The 11,071-nt window shown below is 17.0% G+C and overlaps 2 protein-coding genes across 3 annotated transcripts; both read right to left on the bottom strand.

The window, feature by feature from the left end:
• Positions 1–731: 731 nt before the first annotated feature.
• LOC122718741 (gamma-tubulin complex component 2-like) lies at positions 732–8,202 on the bottom strand. 2 transcript variants are annotated; one of them, XM_043944041.1, is made up of 17 exons: positions 8,023–8,202; positions 7,644–7,814; positions 7,424–7,568; positions 6,999–7,170; positions 6,770–6,913; positions 6,532–6,686; positions 6,289–6,417; positions 6,037–6,213; positions 5,773–5,947; positions 5,504–5,697; positions 5,193–5,403; positions 4,470–4,638; positions 4,179–4,353; positions 3,818–3,961; positions 3,370–3,447; positions 1,725–1,885; positions 732–925 (listed from the first exon to the last, which is right to left on the bottom strand). In XM_043944041.1, exons 1-17 carry the CDS (start codon positions 8,073–8,075, stop codon positions 844–846), a joined length of 2,535 nt encoding a protein of 844 aa, XP_043799976.1. In that variant the 5' UTR covers positions 8,076–8,202; the 3' UTR covers positions 732–843. The 2 variants fall into 2 exon arrangements, with proteins under 2 accessions (XP_043799976.1, XP_043799977.1); XM_043944042.1 differs by lacking the exon at positions 3,370–3,447 and having other exon boundaries at positions 8,023–8,201.
• A 671-nt stretch (positions 8,203–8,873) lies between these two features.
• LOC122718859 lies at positions 8,874–10,696 on the bottom strand. Its single transcript, XM_043944235.1, has 3 exons — positions 10,660–10,696; positions 10,428–10,560; positions 8,874–9,082 (listed from the first exon to the last, which is right to left on the bottom strand). The coding sequence occupies exons 1-3, from the start codon at positions 10,682–10,684 to the stop codon at positions 8,908–8,910; spliced, it is 333 nt and encodes a 110-aa protein (XP_043800170.1). The 5' UTR covers positions 10,685–10,696; the 3' UTR covers positions 8,874–8,907.
• Between the last annotated feature and the right edge of the window lie 375 nt (positions 10,697–11,071).

Here is an 11,071-nt window from a genome sequence, read left to right as displayed (position 1 = left end):
CTTTGAATCATTATGTCTGTGTAAATTTGTTTCACTTTATCTCTATCGTGTTTTATTTAAATTATTATATATAAAATATGTTATAACTTAATAAATAAGCAATATTTTTATATAACAATTTTTATATTTATTTTGATGTTTAGAATTGATTTTTCAAATATATTAATACTTTTATATATATTTTTATACATATTTATGTTGTGTATAATAAAATAATTTATCATTTTATAATTAATAAATCTATTTTTTATGTAAATAATTAAAGAAATTATTAATTAATTATCAATAAATTTATAAATGAAATTTTATTATTTATTATTATTAATATATAATATTGATTAATAATAAATTTATTATATAAAATTTTTATACTATTGTTATAACATAATAATTTAATATTATATATAAAATACATTTCTGTATAGAATTAAAGTTATATAAATATCTTAATATGAGTATTATGAATTATTTTATATTTTTTATTTATAAAATACATTTTATTTTTTAAATAAAATATCATTATTTTAGCAATTTATGATTTTAAAAAAATTTCAGGTGAATTTAGATAATTTAAATAAAATGTTTAACATATGATTACATTAAATTTGTTTATAAATTTTTTATATTAATTACTAATTATTGAACATGAAATTGATTTTATAAATTAGAATATTATTATATAAATAGAATATAAATAGATCTAACATATGTTATCTGATCATAAGCTTTTTTAACCGACATCATATTGCATAATTATAACATTATAATTTCAATTTACAATAATTAATCATAAGCTAAAATTACAATTTATGGTTATATATATTCTTCTGTAATGAATAATAGTTAACCAGAAATATCTTCTTGTATTGTTTTTTCTCTTCCACGTTTTATTAAAATGTCGGTATAAAATAAATTGAAATCTAACCTAATTGAAAAAATAAAATTTAATGATAATATTAAAAATTTTATTTTTATTTTATATAAAAAATATACTGAATATTTCATAAAATGTAGCATTATTAGACAGTTTAATTTTTAATTAATATTTTTGAGAAAATTGATTTTAAAAATTGTATAAGTACCAAGATTTGAATTAATTGCAAAATAGATATTATTGAAACAAGAAATAGAAATATATTTTTTTAACATATAATTTTTAACATATAAAGTGATAAAATATCACTTATAAATATCATTTCTTAATTATCTCTCTTTCTTATTATAAAATATCTTTTTGAATTATAAATTATTTCTTAAATTGATAACATCAATATTAGATAAACTACAATAAAATTAAACTCAACTATGATGATTATTAAATTTAATAATTCTAAATTTTCATTTATTAAGACATTAAATCCAGAATCTGTAAGACATGCTGATAGATGTTTAATGTTTAAATGAATTAATAATAAAATATAAAAGATTATATATGTGAAATAAAATAAATAATATTTTTATTTAGAGCAAGAAAGCAAAAATTTCAAAATAGAAAAATCTTTCTTCTATTTAATATTTGTAATCCATATAAATAAAATAATAAATTCAAAAAAAAAATATTTTCAAGACTTAATTTTCCAAGATTTGATTTTGATTTGATTGATTTTTTCAAAAACATCTTGTTTTATTTTTTTTTTTTTAGAAAAGTTTTATTTTGCTTTAATACTACATTTTATGAATCAGTTTTTAAAATAAATATTAACTAAATATAAATAATAACTTACCTACAAAAGACGTTAAGAAGTTTTTCATTATTATTATCATATCCTAGATTACATATTCTATCTAAGAGACGAATTAATACTTGAGTAAATTTTTCATCCAGCGATATAATTGTTTCTTCAAAACTAGCTGCATTTTCTTTAGATGTATCGCCATCTTCATCCTAATAAATGAATGAAATATATAGCTATTAATTTTATATTTTAATTAAATGAATATACCAGATTTTTTGTAACTAAAATTAAGAAGCATTTATTATAAAAAATATAAATGAATAGAAATATAAATCAACAATTATATTTCAAAGAAATTCATAAAATTTATTATTATTTGAAGAGTAAATATATTTTAAATTTAATATACCTGTAATTGAAAATAAAAATACTGAAAAAAGAAACGAAAATTTTTTCACTATAAATGTTATTTTATAATGAAAATTTATAATTCATAATAAGGTATCATGCTTATATCTTTATAATTTTTAATAATGAGCAATAATAACATTATTTTTATTAAAAAAAATATATATTCAGAAATATATATTACAATTATAATATCTGATTTGCATGCAATTAATATAGAGAAATAATTGTTTTTTACTTTATAAATATAATATAAATTTAATATATATTGTAAAATTTATATTATTTTAATATAATTAAATATATAATTTATATTTAATATAAAAAAAATATTTAATACAATATAATATATATTTAATATAAAGCATGCAATTTATTATTATCATTTATTGAAGTATAATATATATCATTTATGAAGTCAAATTTATTAAATTTATATATAAAGTTTTAATCAAAATAAGATATATTAAAATATATATCTATAGATAAGATATACATATATATAAAACCTATTAAATGTTTAATTGTCCTATCATTGAAATAATATAATATAAATTTTATAATTTTTTTTGCCATTTCATAAAATAATAAAAAATATATATTTAAATTTATGATTTAATATTTTTTCACCAATATTTAATTGGATAAATATAAATATTTAAAATTTTTAAAACTTTATAATAATCAAGTAATAATAAATAAATAAATAAAATAACAAAAAACATATAAAACAGTAATAATAATAAAATTTTATTACTGTTATTATGATGATAATATGAGTTAATAATAGTTTATAATTTGAGTTCATAGCATATATAATATTATCTTATTATCTTATTACATATCATTATATATAAAAAAAAATTACAAATAATAATAATAACAGTTATAAATAATTATAATTATAAATAATGATATTTATAAATAATTAAATTTGATAAATAATAAAATAAATAATAAATTTATTATTAATATTAATAATTTAAAAAATCAAATATATTAATGAAAATCAAATTTATCCATTTATATTGCTAAAAATTACATATTTATATTGCTAAAAAAATTTCAAATTCAAAAAATTCAGATTTGTTTTTTTCTTTATTAGAAAGATTTAAATAAAAAAGTTCAAGTTTTTATATCAATTTATATTGTATCAATATATCATGCGAATTTAATTTTTATATGTCATATTAAAATGATCCATTTTTTTTTACTAAAAAGAAAGCTTCATGATATTAATACTACATAGATGCAAGGAAGCGAAGTTATAATTTTGGGGATATACCTCAGAATCATAGACATCTTCCTGATAGGCACCAATCATGGATGTTAATTCGGCGTCAATGTAGTATGGGCTCATACGCTTAACATTAGTAAAATATTAAAATTCAATTTACTACACACAAAACTACTTTTTTCAGTGTTATGTTTATTAGAAATGCTTATTATAGAATTTATTAAATTAAAACATTATGTGACATTAGATTAGACATTAATAATAAAGGCATCATTCAGATCCATTTTGTTGTATTAATTTGTATTCAATAATTTTATTTTTAGCAGGTATTGATTGAATAATAAAGATATTTGAAAGAATTTGAATTAAAATAAAAAATGCAACTTAGTCAAACTATTTTGAATATATTTTATATACATATTATATATATTATATAATAATTTAAAATTATCTTTCATATATTTACATATTTATATATGAATATTGTAATACCTACCTCCATAAAGTTGCAGAACTCAAGGCAAGCAGCACAAATGCCTGTTATGCAGCCAAGAAGATCAGGATCTGTTAACATGCATTCCTTCAAATAACTATCTTGTAAATCTTGATGCACACTTAGAACATCGTCCACATTACTGACCTATGTATTCAATTTAAATTTTTCATTATATAGATAAAACTAATATATAAATATAATTAATACAAACAAATAAATAAATATAATCAACAAATAAAATCAATTCTGAAAGTAATATATAATAATCATTATTGAAAGAAAAATATAAATTTTAATGAAACTTCAAATTTGAATTAAAATTATATTTTACAAAAGAATTTCATTACATGTATATACATACCTTGTTCATTTTATTTATAAATGTAAGCCAATTTGGTTCTATAACTTCAACCATCATATAATATGCTAAATGTTGAATACAATCAAGCATTCGTTGCCTTAACGAAAATGCTTGTCTATACGACATTGCTACGTTGTGAGTAAAAGTTTTAGCAATTTTATTGCTTACCCATACTCTAAAAAAATCAAAAAATAAAATGTAAAATATTTTATTATTATGTATAATATTTTTAAATTATAAAAACATTTAAATTATAAGACAGAAATTTTTAATAAATGGACAGTTAACAACCTGCATAAACGTCTTTCGATATATTTGCAATAAAATAAATGTCTGAATAGCATTTGATAACAAGCTATTGCTTTTCTATTCAATATTAAAGAAACAGGCCATTTAACATCATAATTAAATACAAATGCATCCAAACCAGTTAAGATTTTATCAGTCTGGAAACTATATTCTAAAACAAAAATTTTTATTATAAAATTATATATGCAAATAAAATAAAATAAGAATTAAATAATTTAATTAAAATAATTTAATTAAAATAAGCATAAAAATATTTTACTATTATAAAATAGAAAAAAATATAGACACATTATTTTATTTTTTTTTCATTTAAAATCATATATTGATTACACAATATTATAACTATACCAAATATTAAATTTATTTAATTAATTATTTATTAATTTATTTAATTTATTTATCAATAATTTTTTAAAATATTTAATTTTTATAAGAAGTTTTGAAATTGGATTAATTAATGTATTAATAAAAGTTAAAATAAAAAATTAAAATAAATTTCTTTAAAAATTGAAAAATTGAAAGAATGAAAAAAAAATTTAATTTAATATCCATTTTTACTTTGATCAAATTTTTACTTTGATCAATTTTAATTTATCTTTATTAAAAGGATATTTTATTTTAACAAATGTTATATTCCTAAATTAACATTTTAATTAATTTAACATTTTTTTAAATTAATTACATAAATATTTTAATAAGATGTACCTTTCTCTTCTCTAGTTTGAATAGAAAGTATTCTAAACATTTGAAATTGTAAATCATATGGTAAAAGCTCTGGCTTTAGATCATCTTTATATGGATCTGAATCTGCAGTAGACATACGTAACGCAACTTCAAGAAGAGATGCTAGCCGATGAATAACAATATCATACATATTTTTATTTAATTCAGTTTCGCAAAGATTCATAAATTGAACCTAAGATTAAATAATATCATGTAATTCTATATTATGTAATCTGTATTTTAATGAAATATTTTAATGAAATATTTATATTTGAAATATTTTATAAACTTACTACAAAATCTCCTTGTGCAAGAAGAAAATAATTTTTCAGACTACGAAGTCGACCCATTAAATCATTTTCATGAATAAGGACTTCTAATAAAGTCTTTGCTGCTTCAGAATATGCTCTATCAATAGCACTTATATATTTTTGTCCTTGTTGTTGATAAATCAGAGGTTCTTGTTTTCCCCATTGAACTGTCTTACCTTTATATATATATATTATAATTATATTTTTAAGATTTATTTTAATTTCAATTTTTTTATAATAATATTACATACCACATTGCCTAATAACATTAAAATATTTTCCGGTTCTTAGAATTGTTTGTGCCTGTTCATTAAGAAACGTAGGAGTTCTCTCTGATCTCATAGTATATCTTTTTTCCCAATAATCTGCAGAATAATCTATAGGTAATTCCTCTCTATGAATTAATTCATTATCTTCTACAAAAAACTAAAAATCATACAAAAATTTATTTTTGGTATATTTTTTTTAAATGAAATTATGATATATTATTTCTTTAAATATTATTCTAGCTTTACCTCTTCATATGGATCACATATCACTCCTTTATATACCCATTTTTCTAACATTTGCATATATGGAACACTTGCTGCTTGTATAAGAAACAAACATAATTCTCTAAATTTTGCTTCTCCACTAATATTATTTGCTTGTTCATGCAAAAGACTAAGCACTTTCCCACCTTTTGCATTGGCCTAAAATAAAATACTTTTTTTCATATATCAATTTTGTTGTATTTAAATAAAAAAATATAAAAAATCAAAACTGACCTTACATATAGTTGATGTAATTTGAAAAAGAATAGTCATTGCTATCATAGTTGGTTGAATATAGAACCATAATTTTTGCAAATTTAATTTGCCCCGTACATGTTCCATTTCTAATTGTACAACAAATAACTAAAAAATTTTAAATACTGAATTATTTTATATTTTATAAACAATTTAATCACAATTTTATCAAAATATAAATATATTAATTTTAATGTAAATATATTATATTATTATACATACTAAATAATCTTTTAATAAAGTTTTTATAGCTTCTCTCAAAGCATGATTTACTTGACCATCTTCTGGTAAAACTTTTTCTTCCACAAATCTAGCTGTCATAGAATAATGAGATGCAAGAGGTAATATCTGTTGTGTCAATTGTTTATAAGATATACCTAAAAATCATTTAAAAAAAAAATTATTTCATAGATTATACATTTAATGATAAAAATTAAAAAATATAATCTATCATTCTTACAAACATCTGGAGATATATTGAATGTTTTCATTGCATATGGACTTGTTAAAGGTTCAGAAACAATATAAATTCCATCTATACCTTTCAAGCAATATAAAATATCCCAAAGTAGTATAGATTCTTGAGAAACTATTGGTACAACTTCTACAAATATTTTATTTTTAATAAATTAATACTATTATAAATTATACTAATCCTTAATTTAATATAAATTTAAAATAATATTTACTTTGACATGGCATCACATTTAGTTCATTATAAAAATCCCATGTTATTCTAGGTCTCTCATGAACCCAGTTATGTTTTATTACAGATGGTTCTACTTTCTTTGAAATTGCACATACTTGTTTATTTAATTTCTTTTCTCCTTCAACTGCAGCTTTAATTACATTCTTACATATCTATATTGTATATATATATATAATATAATATAATATAATTTAAATTAAAAAAAATTATAAAATTTAACATTCTTTTATAATTTATAAAAAATAAATTTTAATATATTTTTAATTTTATTATAAAAATATTTTTAAAATTAATATATAATTTATTTAATAATTAAATTTTTTAAAACATAACAATTATAAGTAGTTATTAAATTAATATTATATTTATAAATTAATATTATATTTATAAAAAAACAAAAAAAACCTGTGGTAGATCCTCTGTAGTAATAGCAGCATTTTTTGTGGAAATTGATGTTAAAGCTGATGCTTCTTTAGTTAAATAACTCTTTAATTCTTTATCTTCAGATATCAATTCCAATACTTGAATGAATAAACCTAATAAATCTACTCTATAAAAAAAATATATTATTTTAATAATATATTTATTTTATATTAAACTTATGTATGCTATTTATCATATTTACTTTTTTGCTTTTAATTCTTCATATTTTTGTAGAAATAATTCAGGAACAGGAGAATTTTTTGCTAAATTACGAACAGAACTTTGTGATGCAACTATAGTTAAAGCACTTGCACTTGTTGGTATTCCTTCTTTTTGTAATTTTTCTACATGTTTTTCCGGTGCAGAAGATGATCTATTATAAAAAAAAATAATCATTTAGTGAAATGATAAATATATTATAATATTTTTATATTATAATATTTAATTTGAGAATTTAATTCAAAATACGCAATTTACAATTAATGAATCAAAATAAAATTTATATTATTGATATAAATTTATATTATTTATTAATCAAAAATTTATAAAATGTTAATATAAAATATTTAATCTTTACTTACCCAAGTAATCCAATTAATTCAACCACTAAATGATGTAATTTAAATTCACTCATTGTTTTAAATTAATAATTACATTATATTTATTTAAAAAATAATTATTTTGTTTATATTATTAAAATTTAAGTTTAATTATTAAAATTATTAGCATATTCAAATACACTTAATAAAAAGATGTTTCATCAATCGTTTTAAATATTTATTTATTTTTATTCTTATAGCAATTAATCGTTGGTTAAAGATATAATAATTTAGGTTAAGTTAAAAAAAATGAAGTAATAAGAAATATTATTAAATTTTTCAATTTAATGGTACAATTAAATTGTATAAATCTTAATCTAATTTTTAAGATTACTAATTCCAAGTATAAGTTACCAATTTCAAGTTATTTTGAATTGGATTTGAACGCAGTGATTCATATCAAACAAATAAACCAATAACGTGCATGCATTTAAAATCTTTTATATTATTGGCAATCATTATTTATAATTTATTACAAATTTATTAATTTTATCAACATACGATAAAATATTTTCATATATATTTTATATAAATATTTTATATAAATAATTATATACAATATGTAAATATTGCAATATTAAAATAAATTATAAACTATAATAATTGAAATATATTGTATAAATGTATAAATATGTTTTTATTATTAATTATGTTTACATGTATAATTTAATAAAATCTGACGTTATCTATTTTAAATTAATAATACATTTAAAATTAGAATCTTTATTTATTTATTTAATAAATAAAAATAAATATTATTATAATAAATAAAAATAAATATAAATAAATATTAATAATAATTATTAGTTTTATTTCTAATAATAATTGTTAAAATAATAATTTTAATATTATACTATTATATTAAATTTACAAATTTGTATTATCTTTAATTGAATTACTGTCTGGTGGAGTGAGGAACATTCCATAAAACAATGATTCTTCATATTGCTCGTGAAGAATAGCTGTTTCATCTTCAAATAATGGTAATACATTTGTATGTAATTTCGAAGTCATTTGAAATACGTATTTATTAGCTGGAATTCTGAAATTGTAGAATTATCTAAATTATAATATATAAAAATTTTCCATTTTATTAATATAAAAATTATAAAATCATTTACAAAAGTTATTTTATATTATTAACAAAAGCAAAAATTGTATATATTTTTTACATATGTAATAATAGAAACTCTAAAATTTTATTATATTATAGAAACTCTAAAACATAAATAATAAAAAAAAAAGAATGAATGAATGTATCATAAATATATATATATATATATATATATACATATTATGGAGAAGTCCTTAATTAAAATATATAACAAAAAAAAAAATGATTAATTCCAATGAATTTCATGAAATATTTCATATATAGACATATATAAAATATTTTTCACATAAAATAATTATTATTATTGTAAATTATTATTATTTTTACTATTAATATCATATATATAAAATGTCATATATAAAAATGTGGAAACATTCGTTAATTGGAAATAGAATTGGCATTATACAAATCGAAGTAACATATGTCAAAGAAAGTGTATTAAATATCATAGTATACAGTTTATTATTTTATTTTATTTTTTTTTTATTGTTCAATATAATTCAATATAATTTTTTATTGATAAAAGAAATATTTGTTATATTCAACACATTTTTTTTCGACATATGTTGTTTGAACTTGTTTGTACTCGGTCAGCGATATATAACCTATACTACCACGATTAAAGCTACACATAATTGATCAGTGTTTTTTGATAATAATTTATTAACAAAATCATAACGAAAGTTTTTGCAAAAAAAAATTATCTTATCTTTATAAAAATGGTTATCTTCATTTAATGAATGTTTTTTTGGGATATTCAATATATTTAACGTAATACTGTACAAATCATTAAAATATTTGTTAACATTATTATATAAAAAAAATATAAAATAATTAAGAATAAATTACATAAATACATATATAAATATGCATTATTTATTATTTAAAATATTTATTTAATTTTTATTAAAAATTAAATGTACCTGAAATTTTTATTTAAGATATTAGAAGACAATAAATTTGTATATTGCATAATATTTTTATTATTAAAATTTGATAATATGTTAGGTTTTTCTTTCATTATATTGTTAACATGATTAAATTGTTTGTTATGTAATGATTGTATAATATTTGTATGATTTGTATCCTTTTTAAATCTTTTAATAATATTTTTAGTTTCTTCATCAATTATTGATCTTTTTTTTTTTACTAAATTCACATTATAATAATTGATATTTGGTTTATGATTTTCTTTAGAATGTCTAAATTTAAAAAAATAATTAAAAATTATAACTAAAATATAGAAAATATGAAATAATAAAATTTTTCTTACAATATTAGTTTTTTATCAATTTCTAATTCCATTTTTTTAAAAAATTGATCATCATCATCTATGAATATAATAGTTGAAGCATTTGATTTCTTATTTAAATTGTGTCTAGTAATATTATCAGAACATATGATTCCTATAACCAAGTATGAAAATAAGATTTAATTTTATAAAATTAAATTAAATTTTAAATGTATTAATTACAATAAAAATTATAAATTAAAATTTTAATTACTTGAACTCAGTTTTTTTAAATCCATTACATGATTTTCTTTATTAATCATAGTAGTAGTATTATATATTTTAATACTACTTACAATTTGCATATACTGTGTAGAGATAAAACGAAAATGCATATTTACTCAAAAAAAGTATGACTTTGATTGGTTATTTCTAATAGATCCAATATTTAAAAATAATATGAGTCAAAAGTCAGATTGCATAGTAATATGATAATGATAATGAATATTTAATTAAAATTTAATTAAAATAGTTTTAAATATAATTAAATAATTGATATATATATATATTTAATATTATATATATAATTATTATATATATATATATTTATATAATTATATAAATATAAAAATAAAAAAGAAGGAAAAATAATATTTTGTTTTAATAATATATCTTCTTTAATAATA

The sequence above is a fragment of the Apis laboriosa genome, unplaced genomic scaffold (genome assembly GCF_014066325.1).
Source record: "Apis laboriosa isolate Shangri-la unplaced genomic scaffold, ASM1406632v1 scaffold68_cov148, whole genome shotgun sequence".
Taxonomy (NCBI): Eukaryota; Metazoa; Arthropoda; class Insecta; order Hymenoptera; family Apidae; genus Apis; species Apis laboriosa.
This window is presented reverse-complemented; position numbering and strand designations above follow the sequence as displayed.